A 23415-nucleotide genomic window follows, 5' to 3' on the forward strand; every position below is an offset into this window, starting at 1 on the left:
TATATAAGTTTGAAGTCGTTTCCTTACCAACCAAAGCAAGCGACGAATCTGAAAGGTAAGAGTTCCTTGGAGATGATGCATTAACCCGCGTTGACTCGTTTTTTCTCTGTTCAGTATTGATGGAAGTTACGGTGTAAATTTCATCCATTCTATTTAAATAATTTCTTCAGATGGGAAGAATAGCAGTGCCCACGGTTTCTTCTTCCTCAACCTGATTCCTGTTCAAATCTTCATCACATTCGTCATTATAGCAGCAGCAGCAGCAGCAGCGTCTATGCAGTACAATCTCCACCGCCAGAAACGCCAGAAGAGATCCCAAAACATCATTCCATGTTTCCCTAAATCAGGTTCCAGTCACGTCGACAGAATCGAACGTTTCTCCCATTTAGTAGGTAAAGCTCTTAATTTATAAGAATGCATTCGTTTAATCAAAATCCCTTCTGTTTTGTATATTTTCTTACAAATGCTTATGTTTGTTTGTGGGTGCAGCTAGACACTTCGGATTTGAAGATCCCCAGGAATGCCCAGGCCTCTGCAAGTTAGTGAACGATTATCTGAGGAAGAGTGAAGGATGCGAGGATGCCATCCATGATTACATCCTCAGTGACCCAGAAGCTGATGCTTCCGTCTTCAGTAAGCTCATTGAAGAGTTTGAAAGATGCATTCTTGTCTACTTTTCTTTCCATTGGAGTCAAACTTCTGTTATGATCAGCCAGGTAAGATTGAGATCCATTAAAATGGACAAAAAGTTTATGGATACATTTTTTTTATCGAGTTTTGAAAAACATTATTTATTGGGTTTCAATTGGCTTTAGGTATTGACGTCTGAGTCAGATTCAACACGGAAGTTGAAGAACATCGTAATGTCTCTCAATAGGTGCGCTTTATCATGATCATCACCTTCTCTTTTTTCAAAAAATGGAAAAGAAAAAAGGGGCAATTGCCAAAATTGGGAGGGTCCAGTATGGATGTTTCACACATGGAAAGATGGCCATGGGTAAATTTTCAAAAAATTGGGTGAACGGGTCACCGTGATGGCCGTATGATAATTCCGATTCTACTTATCTCAAGGAGATTTAAACTCTTGATCTCGTTCTATGGAGTATTGATTTCTACCAATGAAACCAACCTTATAACAAAAACTTTGAACATGAATGCAGGAAACGGAGATTTGAGAGGGTAAGCGAGAACTTGAAGATCACGAGGTTGTTCTCTACACTAGTGGAGGAGATGAAAACCCTTGGTAATATCCCATCCAACAATGATTCCCGTTGCACGGATGTGATGGTGCCAACAGCCCTCAGTGAGAGGAGCCCTGTGTTGCTCTTAATGGGTGGTGGAATGGGAGCTGGCAAGAGCACTGTTCTTGAGAACATACTAAAAGAGTAAGCATGCATCTTTGCATTTCTCATCAATTCTGTAAAGGGTTTGAGTAAAAAACATAGTTAAGTTATACTTCATACGTGTTTGTTTGTGGATGAACAGCTCCTTCTGGGCAGGAGCGGCTGGGAATGCGGTGGTAGTTGAGGCAGACGCGTTTAAAGAGAAGGATGTAATTTTCAGAGCTCTCAGTGCTAATGGCCCAGATGACATGCTCCAAACTTCCGAACTGGTTGGTTTTGCTCTCTCACTCTCTCTTCTTGACAATGGAGAATCAAAACCAATACATTTTGATGATAGCATTGAAATTAATTGGCAGGTGCATCAATCATCTACCAATGCAGCATGTTCCCTACTTGTAACAGCACTCAATGAAGGGCGTGATGTGATCATGGATGGTACCCTCTCTTGGGAGCCATTCTTCCAACAGACAATTGAAATGGCCAGGAATGTTCACCGTCACCGGTACCGGATGGGCGCCGGATACAAAGTTGCCGAGGATGGGACCGAAATCGAAGAGTATTGGGAAAAGGTAGAAGATGATGATGAAGAAAATGTAGAGCAAAAGGAAGCAACCATGAAGAGAAAACCATACAGAATAGAGTTAGTTGGAGTTGTATGTGATCCTCATCTAGCAGTTGTGAGAGGCATAAGGAGAGCTATTATCATGGGAAGAGCAGTGAGGGTGAAATCACAGTTGAAGTCCCACAAGGGATTTGCAAATGGATTCCCCAGGTACTGTCAATTAGTTGATACTGCCAAGCTATACTGCACAAATTCTATGGAAAATCCACCCAAGGTAAACCTTAAACTCTCATTTTATAGTAAGTCTGCAGGGTCCACTACTGATTAAGTATTCTGACATGATTTGTTTTTGTTAATTTGGTTGAAGTTGATAAGATGGAAAGATGGAGAGAACAACTTGGTGGTTGATCAACAAGAAATAGACATTTTAAAGAGAATAAGCACATTGAATGAAGAAGCAGAATCCATCGATGAACTTTACCCGCATCATGCTCGGAACTGGAAAGACATCTTGTTATCAACTTCAAGAGCTCCTTATCAAGATGAACTAAAGATTGCTATTCAAAAAGCAGAAAATCAGAGAGAAATCACCAGCTGAAGAGTGCTGTAGTTTCATGTCCTCTGATTAATTAATGGCTAAAGAAATAAATAAAAGGGATTAATCCCCATTTCCATAAGTTGTCATCTTTAATCCTTGTAATTAAAATGCAAGAATACCAATAAATTAATATATGGTTATACAAAGATCTGCCTCCACTCCCAACATTAACAAAAAGAAAAGAAAAGAAATTGCTCCTGTTTCACACAGAGAAATTAATAGCGGGTCTGTATGTGTTTGAGCATTCAAAAACCAGCTCCACTCTACGGCAATAACTAATCAAAGAATACCCAATTCGATACATGATACATGCATGTTAAACAATAAAAATAAAAATAAAAATTTTAAGGAAACTTCAAGATAATCAATAAGAAGCACGAACGCCCCAAAATTATGTCACATTGGCAATAATTCCTAAAATTGTTTCTTAAATTTACACAATAGTATATTTAATTAGCAAATCCCGTTTTAAGTCATGGTTAAATAGTTTCATAATTCTTATATTGTTTGTAATTTCTTGTGACTTTACAACGTTGTACTAGTAAAATAGAATCTTAAATTTCATATTATTTCTTAGTAGGTTCGTTCATTCTTCTTTTTATGTTCATCATTTTATATTATAAGATATAAAATATTATAATTAAGGATTTGTTCGTCATTTACTCTAGCTAACTAATAGTTCTAACAAAAAAGGGAGAGACTACTAATTTCACATACTTTTTGAGCGTTTATGTTTTTTGTCAATTATGTATCTTGAGGTGTCCCAAATTTTTTTCATAAAATAATGATAATAATCACACCAAAAAGTTGTGTTCTTACGTTTTCAATATAAAGATATGAGTGCATAAGGCTTCCACACTACCTAAGATCCTACAAAGATATGAAAAAACTTATACATGCGCGGGATTGGGTGACTTGTTTGGATGAATTCAAACTTCTTCATATGGATTTTGGAGAAAAATAAACAAAGTCAAGAGTTTGATTGTTGTTTTTGCATCTACCTATTTCGAGAAAATGGAAAACACAAAAAAAATGGTTTTCTTTGAGAGCAAATATATCAGTCCTCCGATTCAATTCATTAATTTTCGTGCATACACAACTTGACAAGGGGAACCTAATTTAATGATCCATAGGTTGAATGATCCACAACAACTTGCCAACAAATTAGATTCGGTCCTCCCAATAACCAACGACTCTTATCAAAGAGGTCATGCGCTCAACTTTCCTTGATGATATATTTAATTTATAAATAAAAACTTACCTACAAAAATATAATCGAAGTACACATAAGCTGGCGTGCAACATATAAAGTATTTTATTTGGGTCAATTTTCTAACGAGGACCATGTTGAATTAGGCGGTTTTATAATACTTTCATATTAACCCTTCATGCTAGCATGGTCCATTTTCTGATGTGGACCTTGTAAAAATTGGGTGGTCGAATAGTATTCTTATCTACCCAAAAGAAAAAACCCTCATACTGACATGGCCCTAATTAAGTAGATGTTGGAACCCATTACCTTTTGAAGCAAGGAAGACAATCCCCACCATGCACAGGGTGGGGTCAACTCTCAATAGATCTTAACAATACCAATATGGATAAACACTCGAAATGATTATATTCATGTCTTAGTGTTATAATAAGATCATAAGATTTTGAAAGCCTTCATTTCAAATAGAGTAAATTGCACTAGCATCCCAAAATAGAGACCTTAAAGTACTGACACCCCACTTATGTTTAAAAAATACAAAGAACCAAAAATTAGATTTTCATTGAATATATTTGTCCAATTTGTGCCTGAAAATCGTTCAGACACTGTTTATTATAGGGAATTAAAATAAAATAAACAATAATTTAATTGTTTTCAATGATGAATTGGACAAATATATCCAATGAAAATCAAATTTTGGAGTCTGTGTTTTTTAAACATAAATGGGAGTATCAGTGCTTTAAGACTTCCATTTTAAAGTGTAGGTGCAATTTGCTCTTTCAAATAAAATTGAAAACGAAACTTGAAAAATATGGGAAGAAAAAAATAGTGGAATCTAAGCATGCAAAGAAGGCTTCTTTTGGCTCATTTTTGTTTCAATTGTTAAATCCTGTCTAAAATCTTACATTTTTTTGGTGATATTTAAATAGAGACATTGGTAAAAACAATATTTCTCCTAAGATGGAGTCAAAATATGCCTAAAATGACCTCTAGGTAAAACTCAATTCTAAAAACTAAAAAGAAGCATTTCAATTTTATTGGACCTATAGGAATTTGCTGTTTATCTAAAGTAGATGTTGTATTTATATCTTTTCAATTATTATTTTTTTGGTTAAAAATATATCTACTAAAAGTTAAGCAATAGATAAATGGGATTACGTGGCACGATTAAAAGGGAAAACGCGCATATGAGGATGATGTTTTAAAGAAATAATTAGGAATATGTTATAAATAATATTTATTTATGGATGTCCATTATCTCCAAAGAGATTGTACTTCCAATTGAAGATTTCAACTATCTCGTGATGCAATCTTGGTGATTCGCATTCTCATATTATTGAAGATCCATCTCAACGAATAATTGTGGGTGATATTGATAATCTGTAAATCCCAAAAAGGACTATGATATTGATAGGGGAGACTCTGTGTGCATTGCACCCTTCTAAGTCTGTTTGTGTCTTCTCTCTTCCTTGGGCTATCACTTCTTAGCAAGTTATTTCTCTCTCTTCATACAATTGTGTGTGCAGTGCATCTTGCTAAGTGTGTGTAGTTTATCATGCTAAGTCATGTTCTCTTTGTCTTTCCTCTCCTGTTGGTCTCCTTTAATGTCAGGAAATAGGCAGTGGAAGAACAAGAAAAAGTCAATTCAATATTGAAGTGAGTAATATTGTAAGTGATGTTTGAAAGAATTGATGCGCGAGGCATCTACAAGGTGTGTAGTAGAAGGTCTTAGACACAAACGTGATAAGAGAGGGGGAGGGGGTGGATCATTGGTGGCAATGAAACCCTAAAACACAGATGGGGAAAACCAAAATGGCCGTGAGATCTATTCTTGAACCCTTATTAAAAGCTAAATAGGAAATGGGGAGGATTAGGTGATATGATTAACACAAACAAAAATTAAGGCTCTTTTTGGTATCAATTCTCATTCTCTATTATACATATTTAAAAGAAATAAGTACAAGAATTCATTGTTGGTCAAGAATGAAAAATGGTTTGGTGAATTTTGTCAAAATTAAATTAAGGAATGAAAAATAAGTTTGGTGTCAAAATAAAAAATTATTAGTAAATAATAGTGAGCAAGTGATAAAAGAGAGAAAAAGTATGATTTTTATAAAAACATGTGTATTGATTATTTTATCCTCATCTTAACCATAAAATTTTAAGTAAACTTTTTTTGGTAATAAATTTTAAGTAAACTAGTGCATAAATGAAGAGAATGAAATTCTCACCATAATTCATAATTGACAAAAAGTTCATTATGGATTTTGGAAGATTTTCTATTATTTTAAATAAAAATAAAACTAATAATAGATACCAAACAATTTAAAATAATGAAAAAACCTCATAATAGAAAATGAGAATTGATACCAAAAAGAGCCTAAGAGCATGTTTGGTAACTCAATAGGCTGCGTTTGTTTGTTCGAATAAAGGTGGGGTGGGAAAATTCTTGAAAAGAGTGTAGATTCTTTATTTTTCCCTTAAATCCAAAAATGGTAGATTGTTTGGTGGCTTGGAGTGGGAAAGTGAGAGACAAGTCTCCCTAAAATCAAGGAAACTTGTTTGCTGATGTGGCAGCCCAACTTTCCCACCCCAAACCATTTTAAAACCCTACATATTTGGTGAGACTTTGTGAGAAAGTTGGGAAAAGTTAAAAGTGGGACCCACCACTATCACTTTTCCACAAAATCATTTCATTTCATTTCCTTCTCCCTCACCTCACTACACATAGGGACTTACATGTTTTTGTTTTTCACTCTTTTTTTCCCACCCTACCTTTGCAAACAAACATTTTATTAGTATTTCTGCTTTGGGAAACACCAAATATACTTTTAGTTGTTTCTGAAAGCAGAATTTTTTTTTTAGGGGTTTGCTAAAACTTGCTTTTAAATGCAAAATTTAAAAACTACACATCAATAATATTTTAGCATAATTGTTATGTTTAGAGTTTCAAAATTCCTTGAATTCCCTTATTTAAACTCTCACTTAAACCTAATGCCCTTCTTCAAGAAACATACACAACAAGAAGTCAAAATTGTCTCTTCAAGTAAAAATTTATATAAATTTCAATCTATGCTTCATAAATCACTTGAAACAAGATAGTTTTATCGAACAATTTTTGACTAATTCTTTTAGTTTCTTGAAGCAAAACCTAAAAAGAAATAAAATAAATAAACACCCTAAAAACCTGTTTTTTGGCGGTTATCAAGTGGGTCATAAAGGTGGGAAGCATGAGTCTAATTGAGGGTAAAGGATCCCAACTCATGTAGCAGGTGAGGATGATACTTTAAAAAACAGAAGAGTTAGTAATAATCATACCAAGAACACGAGTCTAAAAACATAAAATAAACAATACAATGGAGCCAAATCACCCACAATAAAAAAGACAACTTTTTCTATAATATTTTAAATAAAAAAATTCCTCATGCTAAAATAGATTGTAAGTAAAAGTTGAGATCCACCATCTTTACGAGCAATAAACAATCTTCGCATACATTTCTCTCTCATCTTTTATTGGTAACCTAACTTTCATTCCATAGAAGAAGGCAAAAGCAAATCCTGAGTTAAATAACTTGGAAATCCAAACTGTGGATATTGGCCAGTCAAACTTATCTAAGTAAGAAGATTGCCATCCTAAATAAAGAGTTAACGATGCTATTAGATGCTTAATATTTCGTATGGTAAGGGCCTGTGAATTATACTTGACTCATCAGCATAATTTAGAGGATCTTGCTTCAGTCCTGCGCATTTGCAATCAAGCAAAACATCATCGGCCGTTGATATTCAACAGTCAAGATTGAAATCTCAATCGAAATTTTGGATCTAACGATCCAAAATTTCACTTGACAGTCCTGTGCAGGACTAACAATTTCCCCTTTTAGGCATGCAAGGAGGGCTTCATGTAACTCATTCTTAATTTCAATTGTTAAATCTTATCTGAAAACTTAATTCCTTTTTTTTTTAATGAAATTTCTAATTACTTACTAGATCAATGAAGGATCTTGGGTTTTTTTTTTTTTTTTACAAAATCTCAATTTCATTGGACCTACTGGAATTTACTGATTTTTTTGTAGTAGATATTGTGTTTATCAACTAAAACTCAAGCAACAGAATAGTAGGATAAGGTAGCACGATTAACAGAAAAGAATCAGGGAAAACGTGTGGAGGATATAAAGATGATATTTTAAAAGAAAATTAAATAATATAATTATATCAAGAACAGGGTAAGTGCTTGGGCGTAAGTGCGTGACTACAGAGGTGCTTTTGAAGAGAAGTTTATACTTTTAATGGAGATGGTTGCTATTAAAAAAGGCACTAGGTTTGCAGAGAATATAGAATCCTGCCCAGAAGGCTATTCTTTTGATCTTAATTTCTCATCGATTTATCAGAGACTATGTCTTCCTCCACCATGTCCACAAGTTGAACTACAGAGCGGATTTCCTAGCTAGATTCCTTCACACCCAGATGAGATTGTCTTACATCTTATGAGATTCCCATGTAAATGGAAAAAGCCTGCTTTATTCTTATCCTGAATTTTTTTTTTTTTTTTTGGTTGATTCTTTTACTGATTCATATGGTTGGTATGAACTACTGTTCCAAAAAAAAATTTATATAAAGAACACGAGCCTGAAAACCTTAAAATAAACACCAAATGAAGCGAAAAGCAAAAGCAGAACAAATCACAGGTCACCCAGAGTGGAAAGGGTCAGTATTTGGATGTGATGTGCCGAAGCCATTTTCTCCATTATCTCTGCTCAAAATCCCAAAATCATACCTCAGTGCTGCTTCTACTCTACTTCACCTTTTCTGATTTTCTTGCTCTCTGGTTGGTTCCGAGTTTGAAACCTCAAATAGATTGAGACTTGAAATTTTAGTTTGAGCGGAAGCTATGCAGCTGAAAGGTATCGTCCAATCGGCCGCGTTTTAGTTGTTTTTTCATTACTTTACTGGTATCCTCCATATTCATGGAACCTCAAATCCATCTTTCTCACTCGCTCTGTTTTTGTGTGTTAAATTATTTTATGCCTTTCAGATGGGAATGGCGGCGGCCATGCTTTGGTTCTGCTGTCACGGATCGCCTCTGCCACATTGATCGGATTCGCCGTGGTAGCTGCAGCAAATGTGCGTAATCGCCACCACCGGAAGCGCCAAACGAGCGATCAAAAGATCATTCCACTGTTGCAGAAATCAGGTTCCAGTCACTTTGATAGGATCGAACGTTTCTCAGATTTTGTAGGTAAAAATAATTTATACATACATTGTATAAATTCTGAATCTCATCAGATCGTCATATCAGGTTCCGATCCTCATTTTTGTGTTTGATTTTAAGAATTTGCATATCGTGGGTGTAGCTAGACAGATTGGATTTGAGAATCCCAATGAGTGCCCACAGTTATGCAAGTTAGCCAACAATTATCTGAAGCAAACCAAGGGGTGCAAGGAGGCCATCTATGAGTTCTTCTCCAATGACCCAGAAGCCAAATCCCTCTTCACTAAGCTCGTTGAAGAGTTTGATGGGTATATCCTTGCTTACTTTTCTTACCACTGGAGCCAAACTCCTGCTATGATCACTCAGGTTTGTACATGAATCTAAAACCCCAACTTCAAGCAACTTAAACCCCCCAATAAAAATTTCATTCTAAAAATATGGAAGAAATTTTCTGGGTTTAATGGTTACAGGTACTGAGATCTGATTCAGATTCAGATGCAGATTCATCAAGGAAGCTGAAGGACATGGTAATGGCTGCCACTAGGTGAGCTTCGTCATCATCTGGCTCTTTCCCCAGCTAATGTTCTTTATTCTCTAATTCTTTATACTCCATTGTCTCTTCTTATATCCCCATTTTTTATTTTTTACAAAATGTGGGTGCCTAAAAGATTTTGTCGTCTGCCATAGGGTATAATATATACAAAAGCATGTCACTGCGGATGATTCAGATATATTTAACAATTAGAGATTTTATTTTTGAGAATTGCAGGAAGCAGAGATTGGATAAGGTGAGTAAGAACTTGAAGATGACAAGCTTGTTCTCCACACTGGTTACAGAGATGAAGGTAATTGGTAATATCCCATCAAATGATGATTCCCATTGCACGGATCTGATGGTACCAGCGGCCCTTAGTGAGAGGAGCCCTGTGCTTCTTCTGATGGGTGGAGGAATGGGAGCTGGCAAGAGCACTGTTCTCAAGGAAATAATGAAAGAGTAAGCATCCCTGATTCTTATTACTTTTTTTTTTTTTAAGGAGTAAATTGGAAGCACGGTTAGTGGCATTCTCTGGTTTCATGTGTTAGAACTTGAATGCTGCGCATTAACTGCTGCGAAGGATCGAAATTTTGACTATCGGATTTGTAAGCGAGTTTGGTAAAGGATACTCTGGTCATTAATTAGATATTAATGCTATTTGACCGACATAGCCTTCTGGGAGTTTGGTAAGGGGAGTGTGTGGTCATTCTTAGGAATATGGTCCTTACTTAGATATTAATACTATATGAGGCAACAATTATTTTACCAAAATTGTTTTGGTAGAAAACACAACTATATTGATGGAAACACAGGCTCTGACTGACGAACAGGCTCCTTCAGCTAGGCAGTGGAATTTTGCCAAATCAGTGCAGTCTCAAACAATTATTTTACCATCTTGTATCTAAATGTGGGGATGCAAGATAAAAAAAGAAGTTAATAATGATCAAGTAAATGTTAGACCTATCTTCAACTAGGTTTTACGTAATCCAAAATGATAGTGTAATAATTTATATTTTACCAAATAAAGGTTAAGAGCAATAAAGCTAGAGCTATCCGCAAGGGTGGACTAGCCCCTTCTCTTATTTTTTTTATATTTTCTCATCTTTTTAAGTGTGAAATATCAGCACTTGGCTACCCTTTTTCAATATTTTAAATTTTATTGTTTTATTATTTTTTTGAAATTTTTCCCCTAGTCCTTTTTTATGTATGAAATATTAGTACTTGGCCCAAATTGGAGAAAATTTTCAACGTCAAGTTAATGGATTTTTTGTGAAATATCAATACTTGGTCCTTTAGATGTTAAATCTTAGTTGCACCCTTGACTATAATAAGTTGGGTTTAAGTATTTTATCAACTAAAGGTCATAACACAAATTGGGTTTAGTTAATTATTTCAAAATGATCACATTTTCTTAACGAATAAATGATCATTTTTCCACCGTCGTGTACCCATAATTAGATTGGATTTCTTTTCTCTGCAACAAACAAAGATTTACAATTAATAGTGAAAATTGATATTTTGTGTGTATGTGTTTATGGTGATCAGATCGTTCTGGGCGGGGGCGGCAGGGAATGCGGTGGTAATTGAGGCAGATGCGTTTAAAGAGAAGGATGTTATTTTCAGAGCCCTCAGCTCCAAGGGCCCCGATGACATGCTCCACACTTCTGAACTGGTAGAAGTTGATCTCTCTCTCTTTCTCTCTAGCTCTCTCTTTATTTGGAGACTGACTGAGAATTTAGAAGCGTTGTTACATGGATTTTGTGGCATTACAATTGGCAGGTGCATCAATCGTCTACCGATGCAGCATCATCGCTTCTTGTAACAGCACTCAACGAAGGGCGTGATGTGATCATGGATGGTACCCTCTCTTGGGAACCTTTCGTCGAACAGACGATTGCAATGGCCAGGAATGTTCACCGTCACCGTTACCAGATGGGTGTCGGATACAAAGTTTCCGATGATGGAACCATCATCGAGAACTACTGGGAGCAGATAGTAGAAGATGATGAAGAAAATCAAGAACAAAAGAAAGCAGCCATGACAAGAAAACCATACAGGATAGAGTTGCTTGGAGTTGTATGTGATCCTCATTTGGCTGTTGTTAGGGGGATCAGGAGAGCTATTATAATGGGAAGAGCAGTGAGGGTGAAATCACAACTGAAGTCCCACAAGAGATTTGCAAATGGGTTCCCCAAATACTGCCAGTTAGTCGATGGTGTCAAGCTGTACTGTACAAACTCTATGGGAGGTCCACCTAAGGTAAAATCTATTTCTCCATCTCCTAAACAAACTCCAAACTTCCAAACTACTAGTGATCAATATATTCTAAGTACTGACGTGGTTGTTATTGGGATCGATTGTGAAGTTGATAGGGTGGAAAGATGGAGAGAACAATCTGTTGGTTGATCCACAAGAAATAGACATTTTGAAGGCAATAAGCTCGTTGAATGAAGATGCAGAATCCGTAGATGAACTTTACAGCACTCACCATGACCAGATAGGCAAGTCTGGGTCGGTCTGGAAAGACATCTTGTCACCTTCCAGAGCTCATATTCAAGATGAACTCAAGATTGCCATCGAGAAAGCTGAGAACCAGTGCAATTAAGGAGCAGTGCAGTTTCCTACTTTCTCTGAGTTGTTTTCTCCAATCTTTGTAATTGCATATGCAAGAACATCATCAATGCATTGTTACGGAAAGATCCCTTATTTGCATGTTTGCTTAATGAATTGCTCTACCCTTATCTTCTAAACAATATATTGGTTGTAAGCAGAAGTAAGTGATTTCGCTCTTTTTGGTATCAATTCTTATTTTCTATTATGTCTATTTAAAAGAAATAAGTATAAAAATTTATTATTGATTAAGAATGAAAAATGGTTTGGTGAATTTTGTCAAAAATAAATTATAGAATGAAAAATAAGTTTGGTGTCAAAATAAAAAATTGTTAAAAAATAATAATGAACAAGTGATAAAAGAGGGGAAAATATGATTTTTATTAAAAAAATGTGTATTGATTATTTTAACTTCATCTTAATCATAAAATTTTTAAATAAACTTATGCATAAGTGAAGAGAATGAAATTCTCGCCATAATCTATAATAGACAAAAAGTTCATTATGGATTTTGCCTAACAACTTAAAAATAAAAAAGAAATTTCATAATTAATAATGATAATTGATTAAAAAAAGCCTTAACCTTATTTACTTGTTAATAAAAACAAAGGAGGAGGAATACATAATTGACTAAAATATTTAATGATATGAAGTTAATCATATAAAACAATAGTTATAAATGATTATGAGAAGTCCTTTTCCAGTCACAAGGCCTTCTGCTACCAGGCCTTCTGCAACCCCAACAGTTGTTGGGATTCGGGATCAATGTAAATGGCAAGCTGAACCAGAGCCATTCCCTCCCTGGTCATACATCCACAGGGGCTAATCCACAATCTTCTGCTCATCTTCCGTTGGCTCAGAGACCAATACGTAATCTTAGTCTTTTGTTTTTATCCACTCCACTCGCTTCCCACACTTTGCTTAATCTGCTACCTAGCATCCTACAATCTATGCTTGCATTTCCCATCTCTCGTGTGTTAAGGTTAGGGTTTAAGCACAAGATTGCTTAAAGCATTATCTAGTTTGAAATATTTAAACCGTTGCTTCCTTAGCAGGTTCTACGGTTAATTGGACTCTCCCACAAAGGCCCATTACATATGTTAAATCATAACTAATTTAATGGTCTGTAATAGAACATACGTTGGGTATAACTCAAATACTTCAACACCGTACACCTAGCAAAGCTAGAAACACTCTCCATACCGCGCAGCTCAACCCTGCTGGAATCCTCACCTGCTATCACAATTCACAAGTAGGTTCGTACTAATACTTGCAGGGGAATCCGATGGTAGTATCTCGCACCTGAACGCAGTTAGTTATCATGGGGGACTCCCTCGCTTCCAAAGAAAACAATACATATATGGTCTTCCCCAACCCCAACCCCAACTCCGGCTCAGACTCAGGCTCAGGCTCAATGCAATTTTTTTATGCAACTCCTCTTGTTATGCAATTTTTCCTATTTTCCCTGCAACTCTGTTTCTTCTCAGGTTTCTAATGCAGCAACAGTTACTGTTCATGCTACACTAACGTGAATAGTAATCTAGGAGATTATTCTTCCTATTTGTTGGGCCCAAGTCCAGCTAGCAACTGAAACCCCAATAAAAATTTCATTCTAAAAAATTTGGAAGAAATTTTGATGGGGTTAAATGGTCACAGGTACTGAGATCTGATTCAGATTCAGATTCATCAAGGAAGCTGAAGGACATGGGAATGACTGCCACTAGGTGAGCTTCGTCATCATGTAGCTCTCTCCCCATCTAGTGTTCTTTATTCTCTATTTCTTTATACTCCATCGTCTCTTCTTATATCCCCATTTATTATTTTTTACAAAATGTGGGTGCCTAAAAGATTTTGTTGTCTGCCATAGGGTATAATATATACAAAATCATGTCACTGCGGATTATTCAGATATATTTAACAATTAGAGATTTTATTTTTGGGAATTGCAGGAAGCAGAGATTGGATAAAGTGAGCCTTATCCAGGAGTTGAAGATGACAAGCTAGCTTGTTCTCCACACTGGTTACAGAGATGAAGGTAATTGGTAATATCCCATCAAATGATGATTCCCATTGCTCAGATGTGATGGTACAGCGGCCCTTAGTGAGAGGAGCCCTGTGCTTCTTCTGATGGGTGCATTTGCTGCTCCTGATAAGATTCACTGGGCACCCGGCTTTCCAAAAACAAGGAGTGGAAGATAATGAGAAGGATCCTAAGGAAAATTGCATCTAGATAGTTGGATGAACTTGGTGATACGAGCACTCTTTCTGATAAGAATGTGGTTGATCAGCTAATTGCACTCAGTGATTGCTGAGGGTCTGGATTTCAAAAGGTCAGAGGAGAGGCCAGTTTCAGGATAATTCTTAACTAGGCTCCACAAGGGAACTGAAACACTGGCCCTCATTTTGTACTTGGTGCTATGTAATCTGTATTGAACTCTACACAATTTAGTATAATTGATGTGATCGAGGAAAAAGGATTTGTCTAAAATTAGTTTCTTTCCTTGGCTTATTCTTTATAAATCCGGATCCTCCATCCCATGGAGAGAAAAAATTTCTAACCCATATAGTTGGATTCTTGACATGTGTCTAATTTCAAAGTGAAATCCTCTTTTGTTAGTAAATTAGCTAAAATAGAACTTAATACCATTAATGATTGTTTTAGGCTTTTAATTGCTTAGACGGCTAAGTTGTGTCATTGTGTTATTTGAAGAGTGTAACCAAGCGATAGATCTAACTGGGGCGAAGAGTTGACCTAGGCAGCTTCTCATTTCAACAACCAGTATTTGATGGGTAAACCATTTCGGTTCAATTTTTGTTGCTTTCTCTATCGTCTTTGTATAGAGAGGAATAATCGCATTTTTCAGGGGAAGTCGGAGACTCACACTGATATTTTAAACCGTATTATTTATGATACGAGGTTGAGATTCCTTGGGACAGAAATTCTAGTCATAGATAATGAGCGGAATCGGTCTCTGTTTCATCGTTGAAAGATCAAGGTGCAATATAGGATTTCAAGACCACATGCTCTAACTTGGAATAAACCACCTGCGAAATGGGTTTCTCTCAATTGTGACGGCTCTGGGGAATCAAGGAGGATATGGGATTCTTGCGAGAAATGAGATGGGTGAAGTTATCTTCGCAGCTGCTGGTAGATGTCTGGAAACAAATGTTCTTTGCATGGAGCTCACGGCCATTTGTCGAGGACTAGGACTAGTACTAGTTTTGGGACATTCTATCCAGAGAGTCCAGATTCGTTCTGATTCATCGAGTGCTATTGCGATGATTTTAGGTCGGTTTACCATACCATGGTATGCAACAGAGGATGTATGTGACATCCGAGACTCATTGAAATGGTTATGCCAATATGGGCTTCATCATATTGTCCGTGAGCTTAATGCTGGAGCAGATTTTTTGGCTGGGCTTTACCCATCTGTTCATGAAATTTCTTTATCTCCTCATTCTTTACCTGAAGCGTTGTCTCATATCATAAAAGATGACGCTAAAGGGAAGACTTATTTCAGAATTACTTTGCTTCAGGTACAGTTTCATCAGAGCATTGCTCAGGCATGAGAGTCAATAAGAGATACACAAGGCATTACACAGTCAATAATAATGGAATTGCAAATTGGAGTTGAAATTCTCGAGTGGTTTCAAATAGTTTCTTATTGATGAGCAATTACTTCTTCATCAATTCCCATGAAGCAATCATTTTTTCTATTTTTATCCTTTCTCGATTTGTTGGTTTCTTGAACATCCTTTTGTGATTGAGCCTTCAGTTATGGAGAAGGGTTAGCACGGATAATGAATCAACCAATAAAACGAGCAGATTGGAAGACGGAGATGAAAAAACAGTAAAATGACTAAGAAAGAAGTCATAACTTTGATTGACGGGCAAAGTTTCTCATTATCTTGGAAGAGAAAGAGACGATAATTCTACCCAGAAAAAAGGTAGAAAGTAAAATTGATTTCAGTGTTTGAAAAGATGCAAAATAATTCATTGATAAATCCTAATTTTGAAGCAGGTAATGAGATCTGAACTGATTAAAAGTATCAGGGGAGAAGGAGAGGCGAGAAATGAGAATTTACTTTTTTGGGGCAATCAGATATAAAAGTTTGAGTAAGCGAGTCTCAAGTAATAGTCTTAGTATTGAAGAGATGAAGAGTAATGCTATATATACCTAGGGTCCAATTTATTGCCTTCAAAGGCAAAAATAAAGAACTTGGACCCTTTGCTGCAGAAGATGACCTCTAAATTAGCTGGGTGGAAATCTAAAACCCTGTAATTTGCGGGAAAAATTATTTTATTGCAATTTGTACTCCAGGCATTGCCCATTTACCATATGCAATACGCGTTTTTCCCCAAAACTGTGTGCAGAAAGATGGATTCTATTTGTCAACAGTTATGGTCAGGAAACATGACACAGAAATATCTGACTCTTATTGCTTGGGGAAAATGTTGTCAACCAAAAGAAAGGGGAGGACGCTTCAAAAAGTTGGAACAGGTGAATACATCCCTTTTGTTGAAATTTGGGTGGTGACTCTTAAATGAGCCTGACTCTCTTTGGGCTAAATGTCTTAAAGCAAAATACTTCCTTTAAGACTTTTGTCTTTGATCTTAAGGTGGGGGAAAAAATAGGGTCGACTTCTTGGAATAGCTAACGTAAATCTTTTCCTATACTTTCAGGTATGGTCATCAGAAAAGTAGGAAATTATCGTGATACCCCATTTTGGTTTGATCATTGGATTCCAACAACCTCGGATCATAGAATTGGGGAGGCCCATACCCATTTTCAACCTCGGGAGTCTAAGCTCGCTGATGTGGTGGAAAGTCGATCTCTTCCAGCCAATGAGATCACCCAAACTTCCACCCACTCCATCGCTACAGCAATCAATAAGCAATCCCCTTTCCCCTAAAAATGATTCTTGGCTTTATTGGCTTTCTACAATCGGTTGTTTCACCACTAAGCTTGCTTATTAAGAATTGCTTTGTAGAGAGTCCCCTAATTCAAATAATAATTTCTTTGCTTGGTGGAAGTTCTTTTAGAAAATCCATATTCATCTAATGTTTAAAATGTTTTTTTTTTTTTTTGGTGATTGATCAATGCAGGACTACCAAATAAAGAGACCATCAAAATGGATTGCAATTCACAACCATTGTGTGCTTTGTGGTGGTGGAAGCTCTAAATGAAATTGGCATCTATTTATGGGTTGTGATTGGACTCGGCACATTTGGGCAACTAGACCATTAGGGATATGCTTAGAATTTCTACCTCAAACTAATTTGTTAAATTTATGTTATTTCCTATTCTATCACTCAAACCTTGATAAACCGATGTTATGTTGAATTTTCTCAATTATGATGATTACCTGCTATGGAATCTGGCTAATAAAGAATGAAGTAGTATTTCAACAAATTTAACCCTACCCTAATTGGGTTATAGAATTTGTCTCTAGTTGAATAAAACAATTGCATATCCAACCCCCCCCCCTCGGGGGAATGGCTGGAGAAATTTTCTCTGGACCTGCACCTTTGACACTTAAGAAATGCTTTTGTAAAGCACTCAAGAGTAATACAATCTTAATGTGTGCAGGGTTTGGAAATACACAAAAGAATTGGATAGGATACTACTAGGGGATGATGGATGAACCAGAACCATAGATGGATATGCAGATTAGGTACCATACACGGCAATGATGCAATCAAAGCAGTTGCAAGAGGCATTCTAGATGGGTTACAATATGCAAACCTTATACATCACCCCATTGACACAATTTGGAGTAATGTGGATAAGTTGGCATCATTTTCCCCAACACCATAGAGTACTTGGCTGGTGGATCTTGTAGATGAACTACTACTTTTGGCAGCCCAAACAAAAGACAAGACTATTAGAACCTTTTCAATGAAGGATCTACTAGGAACTTTATGAGGTCCATTTCTAGACCATCTAATAAATGAATCATCTATTTCTCTCTAGATGAAGTGCACATATCCATCAGTCATATCCAAAATTTAAAGTAAGATTTAAAAGATATAAAACTTTTTATTTTAAAAAATATAAAGTCATAAAAAAAGCAATCAGCAATCTTCATTTTTTTTATTTATTATTATTTGGATCTGCATCCCTTCTTGTAGTCTCTGTCTCTCTATTCATTCCAAGAGTGATACAATCTTCCGGACAGTAAAAAGCTTGAGAGGCAGAAAATATGATCATCTGATGTTTCTCATAGGTGATTTTTATATATTAGGCAAAATCGAACCCCGTGACTTCTACCTTGGATTGGGGTGATCTTGCATATCATAAAATCCCATAAAGGAAATGTAAAACCACATATTTTAATCGCAAGGGCGCACGCACTTAGAGATGAAATGGATCGTAGATCGTTGATAAGTGAGTGCTTAACACGATCCATCCATGAATAAAAAGTCATTCTCATATCTTGGTATGAGTTGGGTGATTGTGCTTTCTGGATTTCTGGCTTTTTGATTAATGGAATTTCGAAACTCCGGTGCCATTACCCCAAGCGATGCAAGTGCAACAGAGAGGTGAGTGTGTTGGGAGACTGCAGCAGCAAGACAAGTTCCATGGAACCTAGGAGGTAACCTAATCATCATCCATATCTCTTTCCTTTCTTTCTGTGCGTCTGTGTTTATATAATTTCTCACAGATCATAGAATAGAAATACCGGACACCATACTTTCTTTCTTCCTTAAGACAGATTCTCGCTGCGACGTTCCTTGGATTCGATCGTAGCGGCAGCAATTATGCACTATCGCCACCACCGGAAGCGCCAGAGGATATGCCAAAACATCATTCCACGGTTACAGAAATCGACTTCCGGTCAAGATGATAGGGTCGAGCTTTTCTCTCATTATGTTGGTAATTAAAATCATTTTACATGAAACATCATCGTAATGGATCTCTGTTTCTTTCTTTCTTTCTTTCTTTTTTTCTGTGAATTTTAACAGGTTGAGTTTTGGGTGCAGCTAGACAAATAGGATTTGAAGATCCTCATGAATGCCCACAGCTGTGCAAATTAGCCAACAATTATCTGAGAAAAACTCATGGATGTGAGGAGGACATCTTTGATTATTTCTCCAGTGACCCAGCGGTAGATGGTTCCCTCTTCACCAAACTCATTGAAGAGTTCGAAAAATGCATTTTAAGCTACTTCTGTTTCCATTGGAGCCAACTTTCTGTAATGATCAATCAGGTAAACATGTAAGATCCGAACTTCAAGCATTTGAGAAGCACCCTCTCCCCCCCAAATAAAAATAAAAAGCAATTTATATTCTATTTTAGAAAAAGAAAAGCTTTGAAATTTTTCTGGATAATATTGATTACAGGTACTAAGGGCTGACGATGAACCAACAAAAAAGCTAAAAAACATTGTGATGGCTCTCACCAGGTGGGTGGGTTTCTCCTTTTCGATCTTCTCTCTATGTTCTCTAACCAATCACTAAATTTTGATGCCAAATTTTTCAATAAAAAAGAACCAACTGTTCTCCTACACTCACTTCTTTTATTACCCAGAAAAGAGGGGGAAAAAACTGTTGAGATAATTACGTTTCCACTATCCAAGTAAGTGGAGGGTGAAGCCGGCTACGCCTTCCCAGACGCACCAGTCCCTTTCATCTCCCACCCAACCATAGTTGAATAGACCATTCTGGTACTCTTGTTGTGATTTATATCATTAATCATTAAGACCCAATAGAGAATCATATCTTTATTATCATTATTGATCATTAGAAACTAATTAACAATTTTATTCTTTATTTTTTTTAAATCCAAATTGCAGGAAGCAAAGATTTGATAGGGTGACCAAAAACTTGAAGATCACCAGCTTGTTCTCGACACTTGTGACAGAGATGAGAGCTATTGGTATTTCATCAAATGATGATTCCAACTGCACGGATCAAATGGCTCCAGCAGCCACCAGTGAGAGGAACCCTGTGCTCCTTCTGATGGGTGGTGGAATGGGAGCTGGCAAGACCACTGTCCTACAGGACATACTCAATAAAGAGTAAGCATGTTTGGTCTCTCTAGCTATTCTCTTGCACATTCTTGCTTACCTATTCTGTAGTAAGATAAGGTTTTACTTCATTGTATCAGTCGATACTGCGATATGAATCGGATGTATCAATTGATACGAATGAACTGTATCGAACCGTATCAGATCAACTAAATATTTAAAAAATCAAAAAAAAAAAAGAGAGAGAGAGACTTTCAGACAAGAAGAAGCTCTCTTCTTGATAATATCGGTTGAGCTATATGCGTGTGTTGTGTGGATGAACAGAACCTTCTGGGCAGGGGCGGTGGGGAATGCGGTGGTCGTTGAAGCAGATGCGTTTAAAGAGACGGACGTTATTTTCAGAGCCCTCAATTCTGCGGACCCTGAAGACATGGTCGAAACATCTGAACTGGTCTCTCTCTTTCATACACAAATATTCGTGGTTGCAAAATAAATTCAACTCTAAAGGGGAATAGGTGATTTTGCTTTAGTCTTGTGCATTAAATGTGGCAGACTGCAACCATTGGATCGTCGAAATGTGGTCAAGACCACTCATTGCATCTCTTAGATTTAAAACAAAAGAGTGGTCAAAATCTAGACCACCTTTCGACATCTAATGGAATCCTGTGCATGAAATGTGCAAAACTGAAGCTCTTTCCCAAGAATAGAGGCTGACCAGCTGAGTACGGGGCCTTAATAGGGCCGGGCTATACCGAGCTTTTGAAAATCGAAACTCAGCAAGGATCCTCAGGGCTCAACCCAAGCCCAGTTCAACTTGATTCGGATTTAGATTTTTCTGGCCGTGATCATACAAAATGTTGTTGGAAAACCAAGTGCGTAAAAAGGATAGCACCCATGGTTAAAGAGCTCGGAATCAGGATCAAAATAACTGCTGGCCCAGATCCTATTCCTTCTCTGATGGGTCGAAAAAAAGCTATAACTCGCCAAAAGAATAACCTAATGGTGCTAATCGGGTCATCTGGAATCAGGATCAGACACCATTCTTTTCAATCCCCATTTCTCAAACCCTGACTACACCTAACATCTAACCTGACTTGCTTCATGAGTAATCAAAGAGCTTCGTTTTTCAAAGTATCCAGGGAGACAGAATTCATAATCTCAATTCCATTTGATGGCAGGTGCATCAATCATCTACAGATGCAGCATCATCCCTACTCGTAACTGCACTCAACGAAGGGCGCAACGTGATCATGGATGGTACCCTGTCATGGGAACCTTTCTTCGAACAGACAATTCAGATGGCTCGGAATGTTCACCATCACCGGTACCGAATGGGTGTCGGATATAGAGTTGCTGAGAATGAGACTGTAATAGAAAACTACTGGGAACAAGTAGAAAATGATGAAGGAAATCTAGAGCAAACGGCAGCAGCAAAGAAGAGAAAACCGTACAGAATAGAACTCGTTGGAGTTGTATGTGATCCTCATCTAGCTGTTGTTAGAGGTATCAGGTACATCTCAAAGAGTAGATTAATTTGGAAAAATAAAGAGGGAGAGTTTCTAGTAGTAATATGGTTGAAGGGATTAATTCTTTGGGAATGTGCAGGAGAGCTATCCTCAAGGGAAGAGCAGTAAGGTTGAAATCACAGTTGACGTCCCATAAGAGATTCGCAAACGGATTTCCCAGATATTGTGAATTAGTTGATAGTGCCAGGCTATACTGCACAAATTCCATAGAAGGTCCACCTAAGGTAAACCTCATTCTCTCCCATTCCATTGTTCTTATCCAGTTCTTCCAACTTTTGAGTTTCTTGAGCTTATAAACCTGGCCCAGAATCGTGTTGGCTATCCAGAAGCATAAAAACTAATTAGATGGCCAGCATTAATAATTGATAGATCAGAAATGGGTATTGTGACTTCACTAATACTACTAATGAAGAATCCAAATTTACAATACCTGCTGACGTGGTTGTTAATGCTTTTGAAGTTGATAGGATGGAAAGATGGAGAAAACAAGTTGCTGGTTGATCCGCAAGAAGTTGAGTATCTAGAGACACTGAGCACGTTGAATGAAGATGCAGAATCCGTACATGAACTTTACACGCACATTGACCTGACAAGCAAGTCTGGCTCAGTTTGGAAAGACTTCTTATTGTCACCTTCAAGAGCTCAATTTCAAGATGAACTAAAGAATGCCATCCAGCAAGCTGAAAATCAAAGATAAATCAGAGTGAGGGAGCATTGTATTCATGTCTTCTGATCCATGCCCCCAAAAATAGAGGCCAGAATAGTTCTTGCTCTTGTTCTTTTTTTTCTTTTCTTTTCAACTGTAACCCAAGGCACAAGCCCGTCTCCTTCAAGTGCATTCAACAAAACTCTGTGTAGACACTACATATTGCAATATAAAATGATTACAGGAAGATACATTCATATACCAAGGACTAAATGTTTAGTGAAACTAGATGCGTGTAGGAAATTCTGGAGGTAAAATTTTAAAGATAAGAATCTATGCTTTGAGATTAAACATCACTGTATTTCCGAAGTGAATGCATCCATTGAATTTACTCTTTGTTTGTTCCACAATGCTGGCTTCAGCATTTCTGCCATGTACTAGTACACATCGGCTCCAGAGCAGATAGCCAAAAAATAAAAAATTGATCAGCTGGTTTCAGTGAAGCTTTTCTGAAAACCTCTCTCTCAATTGCAATAAGCAGGTTAAGGATTGCATGAGCTCAGAAGCATTAAGAAGCTTAGGACAGTATGCACCAAAAGCAGTAAAGGAAGGACCAAAAATAGAATAATAATGCTTTGCCATCATCAAGGTATGCCAATATTTGATCTGGTAACCTTAATGGACAAGCACATAACTCTTTTTCTTCCACATGAACATATTCCAACCTCAGCATCTATTCCTCTTAAACTCTCCTGAACCTGTTTCCTACTTGAACCCTTTACTGATTGCATGTTAGCAACTTAAAATTTTCTTTCCTTGAGATATGTCCTATTTATCTCATTCAGAGACTCCTGTTGGGTGTCATCAAATCTTATCCTCATGCATACAACCATCTTAACAAGGTGCAAGAATAACCTGTTAAAATAGTATAAAACCTTCGACGTAGCTGTTGAAGGAAATTGCCTCTCATTCCCATTTGCCATTTAAATTTAATAGGATCAAAAGCTGTCTCGCTTTCACCTGTTAGTCCCATTCTCGGTTGTGTAAGTCGAACTTGAAAAGTAAGCTTGATTCAGAATCATGGCCTCAGATATACGTTATTGGCAACCCATTAGGGATAGGATTTATACAAACTCAATCCAACCAGCTGAAACCGGACATTGCAGAGGGATGGGGTGGACAAGGGTGAGTCGTACTCAGATAGT

At 37.0% G+C, this 23415-nt stretch overlaps 3 protein-coding genes across 4 annotated transcripts; all 3 read left to right on the top strand.

Annotated features, from left to right (window-relative positions):
- The first annotated feature begins 238 nt into the window (after window positions 1-238).
- On the top strand, window positions 239-2549 carry LOC149028379 (calmodulin calcium-dependent NAD kinase-like). The gene is made up of 7 exons (XM_089148334.1): window positions 239-392; window positions 490-716; window positions 816-877; window positions 1161-1385; window positions 1486-1612; window positions 1700-2179; window positions 2273-2549. The coding sequence occupies exons 1-7, from the start codon at window positions 275-277 to the stop codon at window positions 2501-2503; spliced, it is 1470 nt and encodes a 489-aa protein (XP_089004460.1). The 5' UTR covers window positions 239-274; the 3' UTR covers window positions 2504-2549.
- Window positions 2550-7968: 5419 nt separating this feature from the next.
- On the top strand, window positions 7969-12240 carry LOC149028380 (calmodulin calcium-dependent NAD kinase-like). Its single transcript, XM_089136167.1, has 8 exons — window positions 7969-8614; window positions 8746-8949; window positions 9065-9288; window positions 9393-9466; window positions 9692-9916; window positions 11003-11129; window positions 11237-11716; window positions 11823-12240. Exons 1-8 carry the CDS (start codon window positions 8602-8604, stop codon window positions 12060-12062), a joined length of 1587 nt encoding a protein of 528 aa, XP_088992293.1. The 5' UTR covers window positions 7969-8601; the 3' UTR covers window positions 12063-12240.
- Window positions 12241-18422: 6182 nt separating this feature from the next.
- On the top strand, window positions 18423-22467 carry LOC149028381 (calmodulin calcium-dependent NAD kinase-like). Of its 2 annotated transcripts, none has more exons than XM_089136180.1 (9): window positions 18423-18664; window positions 18785-18945; window positions 19053-19279; window positions 19413-19474; window positions 19865-20089; window positions 20363-20489; window positions 21217-21548; window positions 21644-21788; window positions 22025-22467. In XM_089136180.1, exons 1-9 carry the CDS (start codon window positions 18651-18653, stop codon window positions 22259-22261), a joined length of 1530 nt encoding a protein of 509 aa, XP_088992306.1. In that variant the 5' UTR covers window positions 18423-18650; the 3' UTR covers window positions 22262-22467. The 2 variants fall into 2 exon arrangements, with proteins under 2 accessions (XP_088992306.1, XP_088992311.1); XM_089136185.1 differs by having other exon boundaries at window positions 20363-20471.
- Window positions 22468-23415: the final 948 nt, after the last annotated feature.

Source organism: Hakea prostrata, chromosome 1 (assembly GCF_041222555.1).
Source record: "Hakea prostrata isolate BN-2017 chromosome 1, UWA_Hpros_2, whole genome shotgun sequence".
NCBI lineage: Eukaryota > Viridiplantae > Streptophyta > Magnoliopsida > Proteales > Proteaceae > Hakea > Hakea prostrata.